Source organism: Dufourea novaeangliae, unplaced genomic scaffold (genome assembly GCF_001272555.1).
Source record: "Dufourea novaeangliae isolate 0120121106 unplaced genomic scaffold, ASM127255v1 scaffold21, whole genome shotgun sequence".
In the NCBI taxonomy this organism is placed as follows: Eukaryota; Metazoa; Arthropoda; class Insecta; order Hymenoptera; family Halictidae; genus Dufourea; species Dufourea novaeangliae.
The window spans coordinates 5,689,569-5,716,274 of record NW_015373910.1 but is presented as its reverse complement, the minus strand read 5'-3'; the positions used below and the strand labels follow the sequence as shown (position 1 = coordinate 5,716,274).

The 26,706-nt window shown below is 39.2% G+C and overlaps 5 protein-coding genes across 5 annotated transcripts; all 5 read left to right on the top strand.

Annotated features, from left to right (window-relative positions):
• The first annotated feature begins 978 nt into the window (after positions 1–978).
• Positions 979–2,701, top strand: LOC107194172 (protein yellow). Its single transcript, XM_015583743.1, has one exon. The coding sequence runs from the start codon at positions 1,029–1,031 to the stop codon at positions 2,325–2,327; it is 1,299 nt and encodes a 432-aa protein (XP_015439229.1). The 5' UTR covers positions 979–1,028; the 3' UTR covers positions 2,328–2,701.
• Positions 2,702–10,350: 7,649 nt separating this feature from the next.
• Positions 10,351–13,851, top strand: LOC107194171 (ubiquitin carboxyl-terminal hydrolase 22). Its single transcript, XM_015583741.1, has 6 exons — positions 10,351–10,641; positions 11,803–11,935; positions 12,004–12,219; positions 12,291–12,705; positions 12,869–13,435; positions 13,514–13,851. Exons 1-6 carry the CDS (start codon positions 10,522–10,524, stop codon positions 13,569–13,571), a joined length of 1,509 nt encoding a protein of 502 aa, XP_015439227.1. The 5' UTR covers positions 10,351–10,521; the 3' UTR covers positions 13,572–13,851.
• Positions 13,852–15,707: 1,856 nt separating this feature from the next.
• On the top strand, positions 15,708–17,872 carry LOC107194108 (hexosaminidase D-like). Its single transcript, XM_015583674.1, has 9 exons — positions 15,708–15,739; positions 15,828–15,882; positions 16,098–16,313; positions 16,386–16,734; positions 16,813–16,887; positions 16,946–17,141; positions 17,198–17,473; positions 17,541–17,627; positions 17,698–17,872. The coding sequence occupies exons 1-9, from the start codon at positions 15,711–15,713 to the stop codon at positions 17,870–17,872; spliced, it is 1,458 nt and encodes a 485-aa protein (XP_015439160.1). The 5' UTR covers positions 15,708–15,710.
• A 207-nt stretch (positions 17,873–18,079) lies between these two features.
• LOC107193932 (keratin, type I cytoskeletal 9-like) lies at positions 18,080–21,020 on the top strand. Its single transcript, XM_015583471.1, has 7 exons — positions 18,080–18,102; positions 19,725–19,766; positions 19,833–20,028; positions 20,086–20,319; positions 20,387–20,599; positions 20,699–20,887; positions 20,973–21,020. The coding sequence occupies exons 1-7, from the start codon at positions 18,080–18,082 to the stop codon at positions 21,018–21,020; spliced, it is 945 nt and encodes a 314-aa protein (XP_015438957.1).
• Positions 21,021–21,779: 759 nt separating this feature from the next.
• LOC107194118 (intraflagellar transport protein 140 homolog) lies at positions 21,780–26,572 on the top strand. Its single transcript, XM_015583684.1, has 6 exons — positions 21,780–22,043; positions 22,118–22,365; positions 22,436–22,748; positions 22,846–23,062; positions 23,134–26,104; positions 26,210–26,572. Exons 1-6 carry the CDS (start codon positions 21,780–21,782, stop codon positions 26,520–26,522), a joined length of 4,326 nt encoding a protein of 1,441 aa, XP_015439170.1. The 3' UTR covers positions 26,523–26,572.
• The last annotated feature ends 134 nt before the right edge of the window (positions 26,573–26,706 follow it).

Genomic DNA, 26,706 nt, shown 5'->3' with positions numbered 1-26,706 from the left:
TTACATTTTCCACGATGCATCATCATCTCGGTTAAACATCGAGCGAGGTTTCGCGTGTGCCACGCTCTGGGTGGGGATCCTTGGGTGTTCCTCTCCTCTTGTTGCACGGGCATGTACAGGGTCTTTCAAATTGAGCGCAAAAAAGTTGACAGTTTCTGGTCCCCATGTTGATTTTTTTTCTTCGTTCTTCAAACATCCACGTTTTGCGTTTTAAATCTTACAAGTATTTTCATAGCTATTAAAAATTCACAATCACACATTTTCAGGACTATCTGTATAGGGTTAGGAAAAATTATTTTATACTTTTTAGTCCGTCTTAAGAACGTGGTATATTAAAAATTTTGTTTTGATTTAAATAATTATTACTTTTTGCGCTGAAAATGAAAGACCCTGTACCAATACGCACGCAACCACGTGCGCGGTGGCGGACTCGCACACAGGCACACGTGCACAGAGCACCGTGTGGAGTGTAAATACGTGACGGGCAAATGGTGGGGGGCACGACGCCTCTCTAGGCGACGCTCCGCGTCTTCGGTCAGTCAAATTGCGATCGTCCCAGCGTGATGGGCCGCTGTTGAGACCGTTCGCGCGTTTTTTTTTTTTCACGGAACCCGGCCTTAGAGTAACCCCGTCCGCCGCGGCGAATAAAGTGGCGGTGACAACGGTGTTTTGGAGGACATCCGACGACGGGGGGGGGGAACTTACTAATTCCCCGGTGGCCAGCCAACAAACAGTTGGCACGTACGAATTATTCCGTGGAACACGTTACGGCTGTTCGTCGACGAGAATAGACTCGCGAGGATAGACAGAGACCGTCTTCCGGATCCCCAGCGACACTTGCCGGGTCGCGAGCGTTCCTTGTTCCGGATATCAGCTTTCAACTGGATCAGACAGTTGAACCTCCACCTTCCTGAACAAGGTAGAGGCAGAAGAAGCCTCTTTGGCTGAAAGAAAAGAAACGATACGTGAAAGATTGTGATAAAATCGTGTTATAAAACCTTCAAAAAGTGTACATTAAAACCTTCAGAATGAAGAGCCTAATATGCCTGCTGTCTCTTCTAGTCGTCACGACCGTGTCCCATAAACCGTTCCAGGTGATCTTCCAATGGAACACCCTGGACGTCGTATGGCCGTCCGAGGAGGAGCAACAGTACGCCCTTACGCACGGTGATTATATACCAGCGAACAATTTCATAGCCGGTATAAAGCTCTGGAAGGGAAAGATGTACCTGACGCTCCCACGCTGGAGGGACGGGGTACCGGTTACGCTGGGCGTCACGTCCGCGACACCTGTGAACAGAAACACTGATCCGAATCTGGAAGCGTTCCCTAGCTGGGCGATGCAAAAGATCGGTGATTGCAGTGCCTTCCAGTTTGTTCAAAGTATGGAGATCGATCCCGTCGGTCGTATGTGGGTGATCGATTCTGGGCGTATATCGCATCTATCCGTTGAGACCAAGACCGTTTGTCCGCCACGTCTGGTGATCCTGGATTTAGAGAAGAACGGCGAGGTGTTGAAATCGTACGAGTTCCCGCAGAACGTAGCTCGCCACGGGTTCGCACATTTGAACGACATCGTGGTGGACCACGAAGACGGCGGCATGGCGTACATATCGGACAGCGACCGCGAGGATCCAGGCATAATCGTCTATTCCCTTCAGAACAACACCTCCTGGAAAATCAGACACGACTCGATGAAAGCGAAACCGGAGGCGGTCAGGTTCATGATCGCTAAAGCGCTGATCAACATGCCGTTCCCGGTAAACGGGATCGCGTTGTCGCCGGCGAGCGTCAAGGACAGACAGCTCTATTACTCGCCTTTGTCGTCATTCCACCTGTATTCGATGCCGACGTCCGTGCTGAAGAGCAACATGTCCAACATCGACGAGTACGTGAACGAGCTTGGCCGAAAGAATTCCCAGTCCGATGGGATGATGATGTCCGCGACCGGTGTTCTCTATTTTGGACTGCTGGCCGACGACGCAGTGTCATTGTGGGACACGAAAACGTCCGCGTCGTTCAACACCGGGCAGAGGGTGATCTCCAGGGACCACGAGAGGATGCAGTGGCCGGACACGTTCGCGTTCGACGAGGACGGGAACTTCTATTGCGTGACGAACGCTATGCAGAACATTCTGAACAATCGTGTGAACGCCAGCATGCCGAACTACAGGGTGGTCAGAGCGGAGACCGGGATGAAGAGCTACCAGTACTTCGAGGACGGTACCGCGCCCGAACAACCGGTGGTACCGACATCGTGCGCGAATAGGATCAGCCTTGGCGTCGCTATGGCGCTGGCCGTTCTGTTGGCCGTCGTCGTACAGTAAACGTATCTCAGCCCTCCGATTATCGTTTATCTTTTCTAGAAGTAGACTGTATTCGGATCTACGCACGGGTATACAATCAAAGGACGTTCCGACATTATCTTCACAGTTAGATAACACGCGCCGATGACCCGTCCAGTGTTTCTGGTGACTTTGAACGTCCCCCTCGTATATACAACGATCCCCCTCGTTTCACGGATACACGGATTCACGGCCAAGCGTGATGTTACGGCCGTTTAGACGTGTTTTGTAACGAGCGTTGTCGGTCTCGCGAGTTCGTATACGGGTATGCGTATATTACACATTTACTTCGATCGAGTGATGGGGATACAGTTGAATCGGATCGGTAATTTGATATCGATACGTATTAATTATCGGAGGAACGATACAGATGTATATCGGGAATAAAATATCGATATTATCGGTACTGACACTTGAAATTAAATTGGAAGTAATGAAAAGATAGTGGAAAAGAAATCGACCAATTGTAAACTTTATGGGAAGATCGCGATCGGTATATTTTTCTTATGACCTGTATCGAAATTTTGATATTTATGGGTTGAGTATCAATATTCGAAATATCAATATTTGAATTGAAAATTTTCGATATTCTGAAATGTCAATATTTGAATTGAAAAGTATTGGCATTCGAAATATCGATAATGTATCGCCCATCGCTACCTCGATCGTGTGTAACAATAATGCGGGACATTTTTTAGCCTTTAGATTAAACCATGTTTGACACTAGAACTACCGACGATGAGCGTATATTTATTTCTATCCGATCGATAAACATGACAACCATTTCGAAAGTATTCAAATTTATATATCAACTAATATCTTAATTTTCATGCTGCGATAATTGTTGCGATAAATCTGAGAAAATGCATTGTTGTAACATTTCTATAGGTACTAACCAGTCATTTCCATTGTTTTGGTAGTTCTAGTGTTAAATTTTAGTTAGTTATTTTCCGTTTCCGTCGACAGGTTCTGTTCACCGGTTAAGTATTTCCCACTAGTTTATGAAACAGCCTGTATGATCGTAGACATCTACGGTAATAAGCTTACATTTTATGGAATTCTAACGGTCGCCCACACAAGGGACAGTTAATCAAACGTATTCACTTCGAATGTATACAGTAATGTTTACAAGGTGAATAGATATATCATACGCGTACGTTACATTTTTCACGTATACCCGTGTAGGTTGCGACAAAGAGACACTGTATGTACAAGATTGAAGGCTCTAGTCTAGGGTACGTCTGAAACGTTGGAACTTCGCAGACAAGACTACTTATCACCATAATCTTCGAAACGATTGATGATAATCTCCGGCGCGGATATGCAGTCCGGAGAATTCTCCCAGCTGAATTGTAATTGGATTGGAGTTATTCAAGTCAGGCTAAAGATACCATCGAATCCGGTAAACGACAATTCCAGCTGGACAATAGAAATCCCCAAGATTTCTCGGGTTTCAAGACTACCAAGAAACGCGTCTCTCAATGTCATTCTGATTTATCGTCGCCATCCAAGATTCTCGGGCGAAATTGATCTCGAAGAGTTCATCGGTTACAATTACCGACGTGTGTTTGCACATTGACGGTCTTTACCGTGGGGAACAATGGCGTATCTACTGTTCTTCTAGCAGCTATTCTATCATTTTTCTTTCCAGAACAGAGAAACATTCGTTTTTTTTTTCTTAACACAAAAAGTCCACAATACCAAAGAGTCCAGTCGATTGATTCAATTGAGAATTGGAGAACCTGTCCTGCAAAAAAAGAAGAAAAAAAAATGAAATATAAATTTCTGTGATTTTGTTACTTCGTTCGAATGTAGATCAAAGAATGTTAAGAGAGGATATAATAAAAGGAAATGGAACTTGTAAATCCTTTTAAAGCAGGAAGACCATGCGAAGTCCCTCCTCTGTAAAGTAGATATAATCAATTTGATAATTTATAATCTACGTGAAGCAAAACATTCACTCTATTCTGTGTTAACAATAAATCTGTCAGTATTCTATCCGTGTCCATGTTTAATCAGGCAACCGAATTGAATCGCCCAGCGTAACGCAGAAACGATTACACTTTCTGTATACATGTATGTCGTATACCGGGGCGAAAGTTTCGCCGCAATATCGACGGATTCATGGTGTTAATTGACCTCGAATTAACATCGCCAATGGGGACTATTAAATCCACCGGCCGACAATTAAGACATTTCCACGCCGATCGGGGCGGGTATTTGAAAGGAAATTGGGGAAACGGAGGAGAAAAGCTGTTGACTGCGAGCCAGTTTAGGGGCCAAGGGAGGTCTGAATAGAAGATGGAACGTTTGTCATTACGATGAAAGCAGCCATCGTCGAGCGTCCGTCCTCTCGGGAAAGAAACATCGACGACAGTGAGAATTAGATGAATGATCTAACATGAGACGAGAGTTAGATGAATGATCTAACATAAGAGGGTCATAGTTCGATCAGTCGTTAACGTCCACAGGGACAGCCGTAATAGCGGCGATAATACATGACTTCTTGTAATTCTGCTGGATAAATTAATCCTCTGTAACGCGACCAGAATCTACATTCCGTTTTCTTGGTTTCTGGATTTCTTTCCATTCTCAACTAGCATTGTTTACTTATATTTTTGTATTACTTCGGTATTTTTTAAACTATACATTAAACGGATCATCTATCCTTTCGATTTACAGAGGATTCGTTTCAGAAGAAATAACTGTTCGTTATTTGTCATTGCGTTTTAATATCGCCCTGATGATAAACAGTCACCAATTACACCTGTTACCCGTAGCTGCGATCCGGGAGATCAAGCTACAATACGATCAAACGAGTTCACCAAGCGATCACGAACAAAGAAACGCGAAAGGGTACCAATTCGTTCTTAATTCGCCCGACGTAGAACGGAGAAAGACCGAAGATCAATGCAGTACCTTATTCTCCTCTCGCCTTACCACACTTCGAACTGTGAATACTACGATCCATAGGTACATATGTGAATGTACGTATTGTATAATTAGTGTGTACGCTACACGTAACACGTACGAATAGCTTTAATACATATGGCCTTATTTACGACGATGAATTGAAACTGTATACCGTGCTGGGCCTGGTCGGGAAACGCGAGTTGTGACTCATTTGTCTAGGCCAGCTCTCGGTGAACGCAACTTTTCCGCCATTTCGCGGCATTTATTTGTTGCAATTATTGTTCCCTTTCTCGACGGATCGACGCAGAATGCACGTCGTGGTTAACTCGTTGACTGGCTCGAACCCAAAGTCCATGAAAGAATATCCAGCGGGCTTTGTTCTTTAATCGTGCAAGGCTTGTAGATCTTCTTGGTTCCCAGAACTGAAATTACAATCGAATATAAAAAGATCTGAAGATCACGATAGAGTATAGAATGACAAGGTATTTACAGTGGTCTCGACAAAAGCAATCTTACAAGCTGCACATCTTATGCATCGATTTATAAATTTTCTTAAAAACACCATTGATCACTCCGTAACAATCTCGGCTTCCAGTAGGGGAAAAAGTAATATAGGGAAAGGGCCTCCTATCACTTTGTAATAAATTTCAGTAATTCCAAATACCAAGTGGTACAAGCATGGTAAGAGGCCCTTTCCCAACAGTACTTTTTCCCCTAGTGGAAGCCGAGTTTGCTCGTGGGTGTACGTGTCCGGAATCCGTGTTTTCATTTATTAATTGAAAGAAAAAAAACGAGGAATACCCATTATCGGCGTCGCAATCTATTCCACGCGCAGCACGCTTCTCGAAAAGGGAAACCGTTAGGACGCTCCGAACGAAGAAGACGAAGCGATCGAAGCAATCTCGCTTTCAGCCTCTCTTCCCACAATTGTCTCCTCCTTGCAGCACACGCAGCGTCCCAGTTTTCGCGGCGAAGCGAGGTGCACCACGCACATTATTACGCGCGCGCGCGAGGCAAACGGAGCCGGGGCCTAGCCCTGAACCGCCGCGAGTCAACGAACGCCCAGGGAGAGGCTTGAGAGGATTACAAAACATCGGGCTGAGAAAACACCGTTGCACCTGAGGATTAATCTCTCATAAATCTGGGAAACACATGGTACTCTTCACGGCCCCGTTAAATGAATATTCCTCTGTTTATCGGGACCGATCGCTGGGGAACGGAATAACATCGTTAATTCAATTTTTTAATAGCAGATACTCTCTCGTACCAGATCCCTGATGTTTCGTTTTAATGCGCAAGATTTGTTTGAAAAGAAGAACAGGAAAATGGCTGTTCGTACACCTGTATGACTCACAAGATTACGCGAAAATTCGAACGCGTAACCTTCGAGAAGAGACGATCAATCGCGTTTGTAATATAATGATGTCACCGCGCTATGAAAAGAATATTAAACGTACGTTTGACTCATAGAGGGAGTTTGGTGTTTAACGTTCCGTCAAGGCGGTTTCTATTCACGCGTCGGATGCATAAGCGCTAAAGAAAAACTTCAGGGAGATTGGTCGATCGGCATTCGAGCGAAATTGAATTTAGGGGTAAGGACCGGATTAGTGCGACCGTATCGAGATAGAAGTGTTGCAGTAATCCGGGGCTTCCTACAGATTATTCCCTTTCTGTCTGTGGAAAAGATTTGTTGACGAGACCACGAATGTTTGGCGAATGTCGATCAGCCTCTCGGGATGCTAATAGATCGGATGTAGAATAGATTTGTAAGTATGCTTTCTATTGCGGCCGAAGCCTCGTCGCGGTTTCCTTCGGTTTCGTTCGTGGATTTCGCTCAATTGAATCCGATTATAGCTGACTTTCAGGCTGGAACGCTTCACATGGACACACTTCCTGTTTACTCCACGTGCTTCAAAGTCAACACGAAAGATTGTTGGTGGAACTCCGTACGGGATGCAGATCAATATCAATAAATTCCTTGGATCATTTGTGCCGATTCTCGGCGAGACGAAGCGTAATTGAGCGGGTGTACGTTAAATACATGCTCTCGTTCGGCGTCGTTTTACACGATTACATCAATAAATCTGTATAACGGGAACATTAATATATTTTCTATAGTTATAAATTGCACACGGTGTCGCGTAATGGACAGGTACGGTGGAATGAGCAGGTGATTGCCCATGAAAAAGTACAGTAATATTTTGAGGCATGCTTGTCAAACTTAATCGTTACGAGAAACGAACCTTTTTACGAATAAATTATACTGTTTTTTTATGAGACACCTTGTATATTCTATAGCATAGAGACACACATTGACTTTGAGGTAGATGTATTGACGCTCGTATCCGTTAATGGTTTATTACTTCGTGTATTAGAGAGTAATCTGGCTATTATGTAGTATGTCTGTAAATTATGCCATATTAATAAAAGAATAGATGTTAGCAGACCTTGGATTCTTTTCTTCAATCGTCACGACAGGCTCTTAATTGTCCGTTGCATAACTGCATATTCTCACACCGATTGATATCTCAGTGCATCTTCGCCACATCATACGAATAGAATTTCTTTTGCCTCTTGGTCGAGTAGTTGTGGCAATTCCGGCGGGACACATGGTGGATTCCTGAAAAAATTTGTTTTAAATAATATCGAATATTCTTATTAATATACATTAATGTACATTGTAAGTAATAGTATTAGAATAATCCAATATTGACCACTGTAATTTCAAAATAAATTTCCACCGGTTCGCAGATTCCAAAAGGTTCTCGAACGCTAACTTAGATGGTGCCACAAGTGCTGCTCAGTCCACCGCGTTCTATCGGTAAAATTGATGCAACGTGGTCGATTTATTGTAGAAGCTTGCAACAATTCTTAAAAACTAAATGGTACGGTGTACAATCAGTTAAAGATGAAGAGCAATGCTATTGATTTCCGTACCGCTTAGTTAAACTAGATAGAGTACAAACATGTTTCTACATAGAGTATCATTTGCTACTATATTTTGCAAAGAACGTAATAGACTTTGTAATAAACAAGCTTGTTTTGTAACGAAAACAAGGGTATAAACATAGGAACGTGTTAGCCTTTCTCGAGGCTGGAAGATTAGAACCGTTGATTGGCATCTAATCTGATTGATACGGCATTGTTGAAAGACGACGTAGCTGTAGAATAACAGTAAATCTGGATCAATCACGCGACCATGGAATTATCAGCAGTTTTGCTTTCGCAAGCTGCCGGCAATACAATTCCAAAGGGATGTGTCCCGCAGCTGTTACCTTAGGGTGGGAGGGGTTAGGAAAGCTAGATCCCAGGGCCGTACGAAAAAGTTCTCAAAAATCCCATGAAAAGAAGAAATTTTCTAAACGACGATATAAAACACTCTAACTGCTAGATCAAGACACATAGGAAATGCACAAAGTTTCACTTCTTCTTTGCATGGTACATAAACTTATAAATCAAGACTTCTTGTACTGGTTACTGTTTCAACTGTATTCCATTACAGAAGTTCAAATCAGACGTAACATATCAATACCTGCAATCAATGTATTTCATTGGGAAAGTAGATAGAACAATACTCACTCCATTCTCGTTTTTTACATAAAATTTCGTGAGCCATTCTTTCATTTTGCGATCCCGCGACGAAAACGGCCGTCCATGATTAAAAATGTTTTGCAAACCGTGAGCTTCAAAGGAAGACGAAATTTCTTAGCCAATCACGAAGTGATACGTGAAATCACAGTACTCGTGATTGGAAGAAAACTCTCCTTTCGATCTACGATTATCTCTAATTGCGAGAATCGAAAGCGTTTGCGATTAGCAAATCAAGAATTGATTTACAATTCAAATGTTTTTAAAGTTTTGTTCCTGGAATGTGAGAAATTAATTTTCGTCACTTCTAATATGATTACTCAGTAACAAGCGAAATAATTGACATACCAAGTCATTCCGCAGCCCGTCTCAAGTCAGAATGAGTCGTTATGCCATCTACGGAAATGATTCCAAGCCAATTAGTATGAACTGCTACCAGTAGATGGAACCATGATATTCTTCCACATATTTGGATTTAAAATGAAATATCTCATACCGTCTGACTTTTCCTGAAATTCTCTTGTACTGATGTTAGTCAACAATAATTATTACCTGATGTTTCTACTAAACACCTACTTCTATAATTAAATAGACATCTAAAGTGCATCTCAGCGCCATTTAGGATAAAAACAATAATCCCAATTGACTAGTAGCTTAGACATTTTGCCGTAGATGGCGCCACAGTCCACTGTGACCTGATTTTCATTAAATATGAAAAATGAAATATTACAGATTACTGTTTATGTGCAAAATAGATTCACAAGAATACAAGAGACAATCTGACACCATTTGACAAGAACCGTAATAGTAATTGCCGCGATATCTCTGTATTTTTGTCATATACCTATGAGTATCACGACGAAAGAGAGACAGCTATTGTTTCGCCTGATTTTCGAATTGCCAGAGTGGATAAGATGATTATCTCTATTATCTGTGTATAAAACAGCGAAAATTTGATTGGAATCGTTTGATTGGAATGGCACCCTCTGAAAGACACGTCCCTGCGCCCATTCTACCGTTAGTAGTGGGGGCAACGAGGGGCTGGCTTGTACCGGCGGCGCTTGCAGTGACCGGCTGGTGTCCGTGAGCACCCGGGTGTCGAAAACGTGGGCACGTACGAATCGAAACGGTGATTTCCCTCGAAGAGGTCGAAGCCGAGAGCATTAGTGTCCTTCCCTGAGTCTCGTGGGTGTTGAACAAGGATCGTCTGGGTGGCTGACGCGCGCCTCTATCTTGATCCGTCTGCTTCTCTGCTCCTCCTACCCACCCCGTTAATCTGTCTCTCTTCAATAAACAGGGACAGATCGGTTTCTACGGTGTGACAGCAATCGACTGGGCTACGACACTGCACGGGCAACCCTTGCGATTTTTTTTCCAAGGTTCACGCGTTTTCCATGTCAACGACACGCGCGCTCCTGCCAAGGCCAGCGTGCTACGCCCCGGACAGAGCAGCCTCCGTCGTCGTCGTCGCCGTTAAACGACTGTTCCACGTAGTGCCCGTGACCGTCGTCGACGACTCGTTGTTGTCTACGTCGTGCTGTCGGTTGTCAGCACTCGTCTCGTGGACGTCGTCGACTCGTCGGTGGTCGCAAAGGGCCGGCGAGGTTCTCCGTACGTGCAGGGCCATTGGTAGGGTGCGGAGAAGACACAGCAGCGTCGCTCACGTCAGCCTGAGATGAGCGACCATGGCTGCATACACTTGAATAATTTCAAAGCAGCGAAGGGTATCCAGCCGTACAAAGTGATACACTCGTACTTCGTGACCAGCACGTCGACGGAGGCACGCGTAAGAAAGGTGCGACTATCTTTTTCTTGCGTGATCCGTGGTCAAGGTTCAGTCATTGTCTCTTTCTCTTACTTCCGTCTGTATATGCTCCATCTCACTCTACGCGTATTTTATACCCGACGTTTCCTCGTCCCACCTGTCTTTCTCTATTGGTTTCTTTTGTCGTTGTTTCGGCAGCTTCAGAACGGGATCGTGTGCGTCGGCCAAACGATAAAAACTGTAATTCGGTAAAATGTAAAATCATTGCGGTAACGAGGACTTTAGCAATCTTGCAAGTCGCAAGATCATTTTCTTTCTTTGTCGTTCTGTGGCCCCACTCGCGATCTTGAGTCATGGGCCGTGCAAATACTAACTAGAATGACAACCCAATCCGCTAACACATGAGCATTGTTTACAGAATTTTGGGTGCCAGCGATATCACACCTTTGCAACCGTTTTATTGTTTCTTATAAATCGTTGATATTAAAGAAGTAGGATGTCCTTTAAAACTCGTCTCCTTATGTCTTATATTTCTGTTTAAAATAACAGTTGATTTTAACGATTAACCGTATTGTTTGGGAACATTTTGAAAATTCCTGTTTACACATTCTCGTGCTGGTCATTTTTCCTATTATTTTTTTATTCTTTCAGTTACCTTCTCATTTTGTATCAAAAATCTTGTACATGAAATCATCCAAAATGTTATTTAAATATGCGCATTAGTACCTGTTCCAGAATGACTTTGGAACAGAAATACTTTCACGAAGAAAAAGCACGTTGCGCAGTTAATGAAAACATCGTGAACAATGTAATTTATTTCTTTGGTCTGTACTGTTACTTTCATGGACGGCTCGTGTGTAAAGACGGATTTAAAAATGGCCGCTGTACGCGATTACTCTGCCGGTACAAAGTTCTGGCTGATTTGTTGCTCGCATAAAGTAACGGTATAGCAGACTTATGATTCTGCTGGTACCGTTTCTCTGATGAATATTTTACAGCGCCTTACATCATTATGGAATAATGGAATTGTATTAAATAAACTCATACTTCATGTGTTATATGCACATGAATATCCCTGAGCTTACCTCGAACAATACTTTTATCTAATCTGTATAATACTTTTTTGTTTGTACAATATTTTTAACTTTTTTTTATGGTAAACTGTAAATAAACGATTGCTGTGTTTTTTAGGCTGTAAGCTGCTTGTGTCACACATGTAAAACATACAAAGACCGCCTTCATTCTTGTCTTCACTGCATATTCTTTGGTTGCTATGTAAAAGGTCATATACAGGAACATGCAAAGACAAAAAAACATTTTTTAGGTAACTACATATGAAACATAGTAATGATAATTTACAGATGTATTTCCTACATAAATCTTATGTTGCAGCTGTTGATCTTTCTTATGGAAATATTCTGTGCTTCCAATGTGGAGATTATGTATACGATAGAGAATTATTGGCAGTTGCCAAGTCACAGTGGAGTGAGTCAGCAAAATCGCTAAGCTTTGGAGAATTTTATCGAGCATGGGAACCCACACAAATAGAGGCAGACTTATTAAGAAAGCATCCACGCAGAAGGCGTGTCGTAGAAAATTCCACTATAGGTAACAATTACTTGAAAACAATGAATTTCAATGTAAATTAAATGTACTTTAACATCCATGTCAATTTTCAGGTCTAAGAGGACTTATAAATCTTGGAAGTACATGTTTCATGAACTGCATTGTACAGGCACTCATCCACACACCACTGTTAAGAGATTATTTTCTTGCTGACCGTCACCACTGCCCACAGCCCAGTCGCTGTCTGGTTTGCGAAGTGTCCCATCTTTTTCAGGAATTTTATTCTGGCAGCAAAGCACCATTGACCCTTCACAAACTTCTCCATTTGATATGGACACACGCAAGACATTTAGCAGGTTACGAACAGCAGGATGCCCACGAGTTCTTTATAGCTACACTCGACGTCTTGCATAGGCATTGCGAGGCAGCGCCGATTTTAGTAAAAGATAATCCGCATCATTGTAATTGTATCATCGATCAAATCTTTACCGGTGGGCTACAGAGCGACGTGGTTTGTCAGGCGTGCAAGTACGACATAGAATCCACTACAAAATACAGGGCATAAAACTAGATGTGTTAGAGCCAGATATCTAAAAAATTGAACGGGAGTCTTAACTGTGACACATTTAAATTTTATACCCTTTGCCGTACATAATATAATGAAACCTCTACTAATACAATTACTTTTTAGCGGAGTCTCAACGACGATAGACCCGTTTTGGGATATATCACTGGATCTGGGTCCAGCAGCTAGTGCGTCGGGTTCTGACAGTTCTGGTCCTCCTACCTCATTGTTAGATTGTCTGGAAAGATTCACGCGTGCAGAGCACTTGGGATCTAGCGCGAAAATTAAATGTAGCAATTGCCAGACTTACCAAGAGAGCACCAAACAATTGACGATGAAACAACTCCCTATCGTGGCCAGTTTTCACTTAAAACGATTCGAGCACTCTAGTATTCAGGACAAGAAGATCTCTACGTTCATCTCGTTTCCAGAACAGTTGGACATGACGCCCTTTATGTCGCACAGGCGGAACGGTAATAACAACAGCTCGATGATGGACGGGCTGCCAAAGAACGGAGAAGACGTCGCGTTCAGCGACAACAGATACTCGTTGTTCGCGGTAATAAATCATGAAGGTTCCTTGGAGACTGGACACTATACTGCCTTTATACGGCAGCAACGAGATCAATGGTTTAAATGTGACGATCATTTGATCACGAGGGCAAGATTAAAAGACGTCTTAACTAGCGAGGGGTGAGTCCGCGGCACTGACCAACAGTCTGCAGTTAGTATTATTACCAAGGATCCAGTGAAAAAACCTTTCCTTTTCAGGTATCTTCTTTTTTATCATAAACAAATTTTGGAGTACGGTCGAAACACCAAGGTGTAAACGTTAGATCATGTAATTAATTTATTTATCACGACGAAACATGGGCGATAGATTTAAGTCTTTTAGCATCCTAAGAAAAAAAACATACGTGTACGAATAGCTAATTCCGTTGTGGAAACTGTCTCATAAATTTTATCCGACTTACACAAGTTTACTTATCAGTCGGACGTGCATCATCTGTGCGACAGAAAGATATACGAACAAAAAAAAACCACATGTGAAGGCCTCAGACAAAAAGAATTTCAGACTCCCGTCTGAAACCATATATTGATGAAAAAAAATAGACGAAGATACATTTGAATTTCGTGGAGTGAATTAATGAACGACTCTGCTATTACGCTTTGATCGTGAGATTGAGCAGATAAAACTAGAAACTAATCATTGTTATGAAACAAACAAAAAAAAATTAGTCAAGATCGACTGAACGTCGTTCTGTTAGCATAAATGTTTGTCGTGATGTTCGAAACTTTTAATTGTGAACATTCTGAAGAGCGTTAAAGATGTAAAGAGATCGTGTTCGCTGTAATATTTCTTTCATTCTTTTCCACCTTTTATTTTGGGTTTTACAAAATCTAGGCTGGCGCACATGGCGATCGATTTCCCTGTTCTTCGTGTCCTAAAATAACATAAGTGTAGTTTTTAAGATTAGCTCAATTTTTTTTAAACGACCGATCACATTTTTGTATATCGCTGACTGTTATTATATTCCTGCCCTGACACTTGTATACATGAGACGCCAAGGATGGACCACACGATTAAGAACCTTTTTTTATCATGTGTTTCACCTGTCCGTAAGAAATTAAACACGACTAAGTTGTAGGTTGCTGAAACGGTATCATTACAACAATTTGATTCGACGTGTCAGCCATCCTTCGGTGGATCAATTTTGTACAAACGAAGTAACATATAGCGAAAGAAAAGGATAGTCAATCATATTATCCGAACGAGGCGAATTATTTCGTGTGACTGTGTATAATAAAAGATCACCGTTTGACATATTTTTTTCTCTGGTTGTCCGTTTCACCTATTTTCTTAATAATTCAGAATTTAGTGGCAAACGGAAGGATGAAAAAAGATATGTAATTCGCATAATTTATAATCTTTGGTTCCCATATACCGGATCCTACAGAAAGTGCCAACTGATTACGCTTTTAGTTCTCAACATTCTGCTTTATCACTTTATTGTTTCGCCCTATGCAATGGGTTTCTATTAGGTGTACACATGAGTAATCCACCATTTATTTTTATGGAAATTAAAATTATATGCTACAATATTCATCGTCGTTATAATACACTGTCCTTTTATAGCAAGTGAATGATCACGAAGATAATTGGTTTTTAAACTATATTGCTAACTTATTAAAAACGCAGTGGATTATTTATCGATACTCGATATTTGAGGGTGGATCCTAAAGAACGAAAATGTACCATTTTTGTCAGTGTAAAGATCCTATCAAGAGACTTCTACGTATAATTATTCTAAGGAAAGATAAGATGATGTAAATTTGTGAAACAAGACGCAAGAAAATTATAAAGAGAAAAATACATAGATGTCCTAAAGATTGTTATTGTGCGATGTACTCATCGATCGTATGCATTAAAACTGCACCTGTGCGCCCATTCTCAAAATGTACTATTGTGACGTGACCAGTAACACTGTATATCTGAGAATTAATGTTGCGCATACAGTTGTAACGTTTTATATAAGGCTGAAGTAAATATATACAAAAATAAAGTTATATTTCGTGGAAAAACAGTCTGACTTATCCTTCCCCTTGATATACCTTATCGAGACTTGTCATGTTGATTTTTATCTAATTCTACACCGATAATCAATTATCAAATATGATGCAATTACTTACAAAAAATGCAATTTCGTAAATTCTTTATTGGCGTTCTATCTATAGGAATATGTTTCTGTATCTTTTTTATAAAAATCGTGACGATTATTTGAGTTTAAATTTAAATCTTGACCCGCTCATTTTTGAAGTCGTGGAATAATTTTACGACGAGAATGATAGAAGTTTTTGAATTTAATATAAGATAAAAAAATATTTGTAGAAATATTTTAAAAGTTAAATGTTTACAGTGACTCGATACTGTATACCCTTTAATTAACGTTGTAGTAATGGAGAAAAGATGGACGACTTGACGTTTGGATTGCACAGGTAAACGTGCAATTCGTTCGTAGAATTTTTTTAACAGCTCTCAATCGAAGGAATGTCACGTCACAGAAAAATGTTCTTTGTTTTCTAGGCTGGTGCATTTAGATTTGAAAGGTGCTCCTCCACGAGTTTGTTACTTCGAAAAGGTGTGTAGTCGCACTGAACGACTGCATTGTTTACACACTGTATCCTTTACCTGCATAACAGCAGTGTCATCGAATCATGATTATTTACAATGACTTTTTTTTCATTGTTCCTAAGTTTACCTTTTTTTGTTTACGAAGATCAACTGTTATCTTATGTTTAGGATGAATTCATATGCGTCATAAAAATCAATTAATAATAATTAATAATATTGTAGCTATTTCCTCTTTTGAGAACATGGGGTGCTACTGGTATTCTTCTGGAATGGGAAGATACATTTCCATACAATCGAGAGCTTTTTCATATAGGAAGCAATGGATTAAGTACTTTTACCACTGGGTACACGGCTCAGGAGGCTAAACACATCTTACAGATAGCTGGAGACTGTGGTTTAGCAATTGTTCCTTTAGTACAAACATTCGGACACATGGAGGTGAAAATCATCATTGTTGTATACTCGAGTTAAGATGCAATAGTATAGGTATTAATATGAAACTAATTGCAGTTTATTCTGAAGCACAATGAATGGAAATCCTTAAGAGAGGTGGAACATTTTCCAAGCTCAATATGTCCCTCTAATCCAAGGACACTGCCTATGATCGAGTCCTTGATCAGGCAGATAGTTAGTTTTCATCCGGACATACAGTATTTACATATAGGTGCAGATGAAGTCTGGCATCTAGGCCTTTGCTCAGTGTGTACAAAACGTGCTGCGTCTAGTAAATATGGAAAGCCATCTCTGTACCTGGAACACATCCTGGCTGTTGCACAATATGTGCACGAAACATATCCCTACTTGAAGATTATCATATGGGATGATATGCTAAGATCAATAGATTTACAGGTTTTGAATGGTATTCATTGATTTATTACAAGTTATTCGTGTTAATACGTGTTGCACGTTTCATAAAAGTATCTTTTATTATTTGCAGACCACTATATTGGAAAATATGTAGAGCCCATGATTTGGCACTACAATGCTAGGGATAATTTTGCTTTACCTTATGGTAAGATGTTAGTGTAAAATATTCACTTTGAATATAAAAATTAACAATTGTTTCTTAGGACTGTGGGATAAGTATACTGCAGTTTTTCCAAATGTCTGGGCAGCCACTGCATTTAAAGGTGCCACCGGGTCTTCGCAACATGTACCAGTAATAAGGCATCATATAAGTAATCATGAAAAGTGGCAGGAAGAATTAAGCACACATGTGAATAAAGTTCGCGTATTTCGAGGGACAGCTTTTACTGGCTGGTCGAGGTAATTCTTGCACGAGTTGTATTCAGACAGTTACTTCTATTCAATTTTAATTTCAGGTATGATCATTATGCAACATTGTGTGAATTATTACCTACATCAATACCATCCCTAGCATTGTGTTTAAAAGTTTGGCTCCATGGTTACTCTGAACAAGTGCACAATCAAGTGACTAAAAGCTTAGGATATATAGATCATCCTTTGCATATAACACCACAGCCAAGACCTGCTCCAATACCCAGTAATTTGCTCTTCCCTGGGTGGCAGGTTGCAGTAGGTGTAGAGTGGTTTTTAAACTTCAAAGCTAAATATCATAATATTGTTAGCAGTGAACAGTAAGTTGGAATTTGGATGTTGTAAATGCGACATCAGTTTTAGTAGTTTACAATTATAATATTACAGAATATCGACATGGATGAATCCATGGCAAGTGGCAAATAATTATACAAATCCAATGCAGTTAGAGAATTTAGTACCTGCTTTCACAGAGTATGTACTATGATTATTGTCTATGATAGTTTTAACAAACATTATATAATTCGATGAATGTCTGTTACAGATTATTATTAGAATTATCTTCCTTAGAAGGTTACTTGAGGTTTCAAATGGAAAGCATTTTTTTCTCTACGATGGTCGACGAATGGATAGGCACACATATCCAACCCATGAAAGAGAAACTCGTTGAGTTAAAACAAACCGCAGAAAATCAAATAAAATTGAATAGTCGTATCTAGTGTTTTAACAAGTATTTCTCAAAGTATCTGCTCTAGATCTCAATGACCAACTCTGATACAGGTAACGAACACGAAACGATCGGCTAATGAACAAAATACGAAAAGAATCAAATAAATTGTACAATTTTATCTTGTAGGTAGTGTAGATAAAGTAAAAGATAGATTTAAAAGAAGTTATATTGTAAAAGAAGCTAATTTTATAAAAGAATGAACGATTATTTTAATACTTGGCTTAGGAGTGGAAGAATTCGTGTGCTGTTCAGCACAGTTTGTGAGCTGTTCTGTGATACTTGGCTATGAAAGGATTAATCCTAATGTATTGGGTTGAATCATTAATAACAGTCGTTGGTTTATCTTTAAATTTAGTTCGTTCTAAATAAGTAATTTGCAGTTAACATTACCATATAGTAAAGAATCTATTTGTTACTTTATACGAGTCATGCGATTATTTTCAGAAAAGTAATTTCTCTCTATATATGGGCTGTAGTTGCGCACGATTCAACCCAATAATTAAGCTCATTGACCATAATTATTAGTATTGTGCTTACAATACTTGCTCCTATCTGCATTTCTTACACACGTAGTATGCGCAAGTGTTTTTTCTATTCCTAGATATACCTCTGCAAAGAATTTCTGGAAAGTCTATTAATCTTCATGGAGTCTTTTTTATCAATCTATTTATCGACTAATCTAGTAGCTGTATTCAAACTCTATTTATTGATGTAACACGTTAGATTATCTGTAAAAATTAGGAAAAACCTTGAACATAAACGAAATATAGAGAAACGTAATGATAGAAATAATAAATTTGAATATACGCGTTCAGTTTTTGCCTCTTTCTTTACAACTCACGGCCGTCTTGTAGTCATTGAGTTGACAGAAAAACAAAAGCAGTGGTGTGTTGAAAGTCAAGAACCTATTAAAGATGCCTCTTTTAATTTATTTCAAATTATATCGTACTTTAAACGAATCGAATAAGTATCATGCCAAAAAGTAAAGAGTACAATGATCAAGAAACTTTAAAATTGGACGAAACTTTTAAAGAGACCTTAATACGCGTTAGGTCCTATATATTAGAACTGACGTCCGCTGAAACTGCAGAATTATGCAAGGTTTGGCTTGACAAATTAAATAATGCGACCTCACAGCGTCGCCTGAGAAATGAATATCTTCTAGAATTATGTAGACAATTAAGAACAGGTCGTATTGAAGGAATTTTTAGTTCAATTCCACCTAAGGAGCTTCTACCGCTCCCTAAGTCGTATCATATGGTACCTATAATAGTATTTATTTGTATGCAGTTATTATTGTTGAGCTTTTGTATCAGTGTGTCGCTCAATTTTTGATGAAGGTAGCTGTATTGCTAGTGAAATATTGATATATTTTTCTCGAAAGAACATAGCTTACACTTGAAAACATCAACAATAGTAACTGATGTAAGAAGTCGGGCTGTAATAATACCACGATAATAAAATTATGAACGTGTAATATAGGTCTGTATTAGTTCATCTCACAGTGATCAATCAGCATGTGCTGTAAGGCCAGTCCGTAGTTGTTTAAAAGATAGAACAAAATCTAGTCACTACCAGAAAAGTAAATCATTAATAAAACACCGTGCACTGGATAATACTAGTATCAGCCACTTCTTGGATTCTCCAAATATAACATCAACTGTTCATTGTTATAATTACAATGAAATAAAGAAAAACCAACTAAAAATTTATGAACAGCGTATAAGTACACTGAATACTATTATTGGAGAACTGCAGACACAAAACGAATATCTCAAGAAACAATTGTTAGAATACTCTGAACACTGTAGTAATAATGTGGATAAGAATTTTTATACAAGTATCAGTCAATTAACTTCTGATGTCATTATGTTAAAAGCTAAGTTAGTATTTTCTTAAATGTTATTTGAAAGAAGCAATGAGGTTTTAATTTTTAATGACTATTGAAGGCTATTAGAGATGCAGAAGATGAAGAATTCTCGGGAGGAAAATTATAGAGAAGTTATTCAACAGTATCACTCTACAGTTGTAAAACAGTGTAGTGCGTTAAAGGACGAACTAGATGAAGTTCGAGTAATGAATGAGAGCTTTGATAATAGAGTGGTTACAATAGATGTGAAATTGGCAGAAATCATCCATGGTAAGGTAAGAGCCATAGCCTTTATTTTTTAAGTAAAAAATATATGACAGATGTTTTTACAGGATGAGCAAGCTAAACAAATAGAAAAACAATGCATGGAAAAAATGAATGCATTACGTGATCAGTTTGAAAAATTTATACTTGAAAGGAATAAAGAATTAGAGATGAAACAAACACTTCTTGAGAAGAAAGACTTTCAACTGTCACAGAAAGATGCTGGAAGAAAAGAAGATATGGAATTATTGACGAATAAAATTTATGAATTGGAAATGAAACTGGAAATGAAGAATAATGACGTATGATTAGGTGTACAAAATGTACTTTAAATATATTATTATATGCATATTTTAATATTATATTTAGGAAGAAAAACTACAGGCTACATTAATTGAGCAGTATAGAAACATGAAGGAAGAATTCAGTAAATTAAAAAGTGATGTAGATTATGAGATACAGCAGCAAAATGAGAATCTGATGTCCAAAGTTTCTGAATTGAACAAAACTGTTTTAAAGCTTGAAAAATCAAAACAGAAACTTGGTTACGATTATGAGAAGAAAATGTTGCATATAATTCAGGTAATTACATAAAAATTGCAAATAATGGAATTATACTTTCTCATATCATTAAGAAATTGTATATTTCATATACTTTATATGTGTCCTGGTGTACCATAGAATAAGGACTCGAAAATAAAAAGTTTGCAACTTCAACTGCAAGAACAAAAGAATGAACTTTGTAGGTCTCTAACTACAAAACAACAAAGTGAAGTGGATAACATTGTTACACTTCTAGAGAAGAGATACAGGACACTGCTGGCAGAAACAGAAGCAACAACAGAATGTCAGACTCAGGAATATCTCAAGGTGCTATACAATTAAAATTCTTGTTACTGTTAATTATTTTTTATTACTATACCAACTTTAATGGCACATTTTTCAACAATTTCAGAAAATTGCAGCACTAGAAGACCTAGTACTTAGCATGCAGAAGCATTAACTCAGACTTCTAGCATAGTGACTTTAAACTGTAGTTTGTAAAATCTTATAATTATTGTATTAATTATATTTTGATTAATAAAGAGTAGTCATGACACAGATGTGGTAATGTCCAATAATGCTTTCTACGATAAAACGGTCAAGCTGTTTACCAATTAGTGTTGGGATTTGTTACTAAATGGCGCCACCATTCACATTTCGACTAAATTTTTTAATTAAATAATTAAAAAAAGTAACCAGATTTATTAACAATTAAGCTGAATAGATATTTTAGAATTTTTATGTTCGTTGTTAATTAGTAATTATTACTAGTCGTCTTTTTCAATTAATATTCTATGTTATTTCATTTGTTTATATATAATTGACAATGATTAATTATTTCTAAAAAAAGAAATGATTGTTGTGAATGACAGAACACTAGCGGGAGCACTAGTGTCGTCATATTGCTATGGTAACGTATACGTAAACTAAGTTGTGAACTGTCAAATGCAGGTGGAAAGTTTGTCTTCTTTTTAATAAAAATCACCACATTATAATCTTAATTTTGCAATGATATTCTTGATACACAAACTTATATACTTACAACTTTTATACGAATGAAGTACTTAATATTGAATTAAATACTGTTCATACAATACCTATAATTCATATTACAAGATTTTAACCTGAATATTTTAAGTATTTTTATTTTCACAAAATTTATAATTTTTTCGTATGAAGATTCCGACAGTATCAGTGAAACTGAAACAATTGATGAACAATGTCACTGTATTTTGATACTCGTGTACAAAATCCAGAAACAGCTTCAATAAGTACTCACGCAATCTGGCATACCAATTATCCTTTCTTGGCAGTTGCTGCATATTCTCAGGATAAGGGTGGTTTTGTGACACTGTATGATGATCAGGGAGAGCCTGTTCAGGATGTAGAATCACCAAGACACTCTGTAGCACAGGTTACTGCTCTTGGTTGGCATCCTGTAAGGAGGTGGCTGGCAGCAGCATGGGAAAATGGAGAGTTGAGGGTGAATAATTTATTAATTACACAGAAGAAACAATTCTAATTGCAATAACATTGAAAATTCATTTGGTTGTTTAGGTATGGCCTGGTGATACTGGTTGCATAGAATTCAATATAATAGTGACTCCACATCGCGATCCCATTAATATCTTACAATGGAGTCAACATGGCGAGAGATTAGTGTCTGCAGATACAGCTGGTTCTATAGTTGGTTGGAAAATAGATTCCAGAGGTCAATTACTAATAATGTTTCATCATGATTTGAAAGACACTTTTGCACAAATAGTCTTTAAGACTATTCCACCGAAATCAACAATTGATATGAGGTCTATAGTTTGTATTCTACTTATGTATATTTTTATAAGGAAATGATCGAACAATATGAATTCTTTGCAGTAGCTTAGCTAAAGCTGCAGGAAATGAAAGAGCTTTGGATATGTTTAGTTCCTGGCGTCCTAGAACAGCTGCACCAACAACTGTTGTAACTCAAAGGGATAATCATGCTTTTTATATTGGTACTACTAGCGGAGTCATCTACTTTGTTGATAATCAAGGACAGTGTACAGAAGTCTTTAGCACAAGTGGTGTTGCATTACAGTTTCTGTTGCACCATCAGACCAGGGATTCTATTATTATTATGACAGACGGTTTGAATGTCGGGCATTTTCAGACAGATCCCATCACTGGACGACTTTCCGAATTAACAAAAGTGAGTAAGAGTTTCTCTGTCAGAAGCTTAACGGACTTAACACAGGACTCTGATATTTTTATTTTACATTTTATATAATTATTGATTTGTTTTTCAGGTGAAACTTAGCAATAGATGTGATATATCAAAAACAAGTCCAGCCTTATGTTGGGCTGGTGGAAATACCTTAGCAATTCTTACAGGAGAGTTAGGTGTTCGTTGTTGGGATCTACATACCGGTGATACCTATGTATTAACACCACCAGAGTTATCCATAGGAAACATGGCTACTCCACAAGAAGTCTGCACGAGCATATCTTTCTGCAAGGCGAATGGTACCATTTATATTTAATTTGATATGGAACATAAGGGGAACAGAAGTTAATGCATCTTGAATGTTTCGCAGGTACCTTAGCGGCTGGAACAAACTTAGGAACAATTTATTTCTGGAAACGTAAAGCTGATATGGACGGCGATGAAAATGCTTGGCCAAGTGTTCCAGAGACTTGTAGCATTCATGGTATAGTGAAACAACTTACATGGGGTGCCACCTTCTTGAGAAGCCCGCTTCTAGCAGTCAATTGTATTATTAATGTATTTATATTACACCAACAACCAATGTGTGCGGCGTATAATGACGACGTCTGTGCCAGCCAACTCAGTCCCACTCAGATTTTAATTGAAATTGAAGATATGACTCACACTTTGAAAACTGACATTCAAGTACAACTTGTTGCTGTTAATAAAGATTACACTGCAGTCTCTTCGGGCAGACAAATAGCTGTTTATAGAATTCAGAGAGCCAGTTCTGTAACTACCACTTGGATCACGAATTTCAATTGTGACACTGAGAAATTGTTAGTTTACGAGCACACCCTGATCGTTTTGACTCCTGCAGTTATACAGTTGAGATCAATGGAGGGTACAATCACTCAGACACTGCCAACATTGCCCGAGGAAGGTGAACCAATTACCATGGATCTGACTGGACAGTATCTCACAGTTGCATCCTTGAATGGTATATTAAAAATCTGGGATTTAAGTAAACGGGAAGCAAAGCTGCACACCAGAGCAATGGCTACATACGAAGCCATCAGTGACTTCGCAGAAATCGTTGAGGCCAGATGCAATTCCGACTGTCGTTGTATATCGATTACAGTTGCAATGACGAATTTGATGCCTAGTCCCATTTTATATGTCTGGGACATCGAAAGTGATCATATACATGAATTCGATTTCGCAGAGTCCGACGACATTGACGAAGATGACACTGCTCTAGCTGTGAAGTGCAGAGGAAGATTGGTCACTGCTCACTGCTGGGACGTCGAAGATCCTAGACTCCTAGTCTGTCGTGCTCAAAGACTGGAGACACGAGATTCTAAACACTCGTCCAAGCAAAACAATGAAAATGAGTTTGATATTTCGAAAGCTACTGTAGTCTTGGTGTCGTTGTTTGCCACGGCAGAGCACGGTATTGTAGTGCAGGACGTAAAGCCGATAAAAGATGGTAACTGTCGAGTGTTGGGCGTTCACACTCCGCACATAATCATTTTGAATTCTGAGAAGGTTGTGGATAGAAGTAGCAAGGTGCAAAAATTACTCATGAGGGACTTCGAAGAGCTGGGTGTATGCGACCCAGTCACAAAGAAAGCGGTATTGGATTTCAGTTTTTATATCAGCATCGCGAATATGGATGAAGCTTTTAAAGCAATCAAATCTATTAAGAATGAAGGCATTTGGAAGAGTCTGGCTAGAATGTGCGTGAAGACAAAGCAACTGAACATGGCTCTTTTATGTTTGGGTCATATGAAGCATGCTAAAGCAGCGAGAGCTGTCAAGGAAGCTATGATAGATGACAGTTTAAATTTAGAAGCGAAGGTGGGTATATTAGCCGTGGAACTTGGCCTGTACAACGACGCTGAGCACCTCTTCCGTGAAGCAAAGAGGCTGGACCTTTTAGGAAGGCTTCTTGAAGCTCGCAATAAGTTCAAGGAAGCCATAGAGGTATCTGGTAATGAGAACAAAATCTGCGAGAAAACGAATTATTATAATTATGCAAGGGTTCTTGAGCAAGAAGGTAAAATTACAGAGGCTATCGAAATGTATACCAAAGCGGACTGTCATAGATTCGAGGTGCCAAGAATGTTACTAGTCAGGCCTAGGGAACTGTTAATGTATCTGAACAATTCTGATGATCCAGAAATAAAAAACTGGCATGCACAATACATAGAATCAACGGGAGATATGGACGGGGCTCTACGTTTGTACGAGCAAGCCAAGAATACTCTAGCAATGACAAGATTACTTTGTTATTTCGGTAGAGAGGATGAAGTCAGTGAACTGGTGTCAAGGACCAATCATGCTGCCTCTGCGTATCACCTAGCAGCCCACTACGAATCAAAAAATCATGTAGCACAAGCTATTCACTTTTATACCATCGCTAAAGCTTACACAAATGCCATTCGATTGTGCAAAGAGCATGATATGTTCGAAGAATTGTGGCCTCTAGCTACATTGGCATCAAGGCAGTCACAGATAGATGTTGCAAAATATTACGAAGAAAATAACCAGCCGGACAAAGCAGTTTTGTTGTATCATAAAGCTGGTCTACTGCACAAGGCCCTGGACATTGCGTTTAAGACGAAACAGTACAGTGCTTTGCAGCTGATCATCATGGACGTTAATGCAGACTCTGATCCTGCTTTGATAGAAAAATGCGCCGATTATTTTGTGCAAAACGATCAAATTGAAAAGGCGGTGGACTTACTTGCCACGGGAAGAAAGTACATCGAGGCTTTGGAATTAATGCAAAATCATAATATATTGTTGACTGAAGATCTAGCTGAGAAGATGACACTGGACAAGATCGATAACGATGCAGAACACGAGAAGATTCGTATCTCTATATTGGAAAGAATTGGCGAAACCGCGTTCGAGCAAGGGAACTACCACTTGGCCACAAAGAAATTTACTCAGGCTGGCAACAAACTAAGAGCCATGAAAGCGTTACTAAAATCTGGCGACACCGAAAAGATCTGTTTCTTCGCTCAAGTTTCTAGGCAGAGGGAGATCTACATCATGGCCGGCAATTATTTGCAATCGCTGGATTGGCAGAATCAACCGGAAGTACTAAAAAATATTATCAACTTTTACTCGAAAGGGAAAGCGATGGATCTGTTGGCGAACTTCTATGTCGCTTGCGCCCAAGTGGAGGTAGATGAATTTCAGAATTATGAGAAGGCTTTGGATGCTTTGAACCAGGCCAGCAGGTGTCTGGTGAAAGTAACCACTCCGAGGGATCCGAATATTCACAAAAGGGCCGTTGACCTGGTGAACAATAGAATAGCGACAATTAGACGTTACCTGGACATTAAAAAGTTAGTTGTACAAATTGTAATAATTAAATTTGTGTAATAAATTTTAGCTGTTTAGAAGAATTTACAAATGACGGATAAATGAGACATTATAAAATATGGTTACAGGTTGTTCGATAGAGGTGATACGGCGACAGCAATGCAACAGGTGCGTCAGTTGCTCGATTCACAGGGTTCTGATTTGGAGCAGTCTGTACGACGTGGTGACCTGTTCGCAACTATCACGCAGCATTATATTAATATAGGCGACACCGGCAAAGCACGCGCCACTATAGAGGAGTTACAGCGTTTAGTACCTGGAATTAATTTGAATTATTATTACAATGCGACTGTGTTGGAGGCGCTTGGTTATAAAATGAAGATTCAGAGACAAGAAAGCTCTGATAGGGAGGATGATATTGAAGAACTGTTAGGGGAATGAATTGGGAATGAATTGGGAAGACGAAGTGGACATTGTATGTTCGAGGTTCTAAGCTTCCCTTAATCACAGCGTAATCGGAATGAATAAAGTAACTAGAGCTGTTATTTAATAAAGATTTACGATCAAGTCCTAGTTACTTCAGTAACTTTGTGATTAAGGAAAGCTTCACTGATACTATATACAG

Coding starts and splice junctions, on each gene's coding strand:
- LOC107194118 (XM_015583684.1), top strand. CDS start 21,780: ATGTCACTGTATTTTGATACTCGTGTACAAAATCCAGAAACAGCTTCA. Junction 22,044..22,117: donor GGGAAAATGGAGAGTTGAGG/GTGAATAATTTA, acceptor TTGGTTGTTTAG/GTATGGCCTGGTGATACTGG. Junction 22,749..22,845: donor GACTTTCCGAATTAACAAAA/GTGAGTAAGAGT, acceptor TTTGTTTTTCAG/GTGAAACTTAGCAATAGATG.
- LOC107194171 (XM_015583741.1), top strand. CDS start 10,522: ATGAGCGACCATGGCTGCATACACTTGAATAATTTCAAAGCAGCGAAG. Junction 10,642..11,802: donor CGGAGGCACGCGTAAGAAAG/GTGCGACTATCT, acceptor TGTGTTTTTTAG/GCTGTAAGCTGCTTGTGTCA. Junction 12,220..12,290: donor CGTAGAAAATTCCACTATAG/GTAACAATTACT, acceptor GTCAATTTTCAG/GTCTAAGAGGACTTATAAAT.
- LOC107194172 (XM_015583743.1), top strand. CDS start 1,029: ATGAAGAGCCTAATATGCCTGCTGTCTCTTCTAGTCGTCACGACCGTG.
- LOC107193932 (XM_015583471.1), top strand. CDS start 18,080: ATGAACGATTATTTTAATACTTG. Junction 18,103..19,724: donor AACGATTATTTTAATACTTG/GCTTAGGAGTGG, acceptor TTTTTATACAAG/TATCAGTCAATTAACTTCTG. Junction 19,767..19,832: donor GTCATTATGTTAAAAGCTAA/GTTAGTATTTTC, acceptor TGACTATTGAAG/GCTATTAGAGATGCAGAAGA.
- LOC107194108 (XM_015583674.1), top strand. CDS start 15,711: ATGGACGACTTGACGTTTGGATTGCACAG. Junction 15,883..16,097: donor GAGTTTGTTACTTCGAAAAG/GTGTGTAGTCGC, acceptor ATAATATTGTAG/CTATTTCCTCTTTTGAGAAC. Junction 17,474..17,540: donor AATATTGTTAGCAGTGAACA/GTAAGTTGGAAT, acceptor ATAATATTACAG/AATATCGACATGGATGAATC.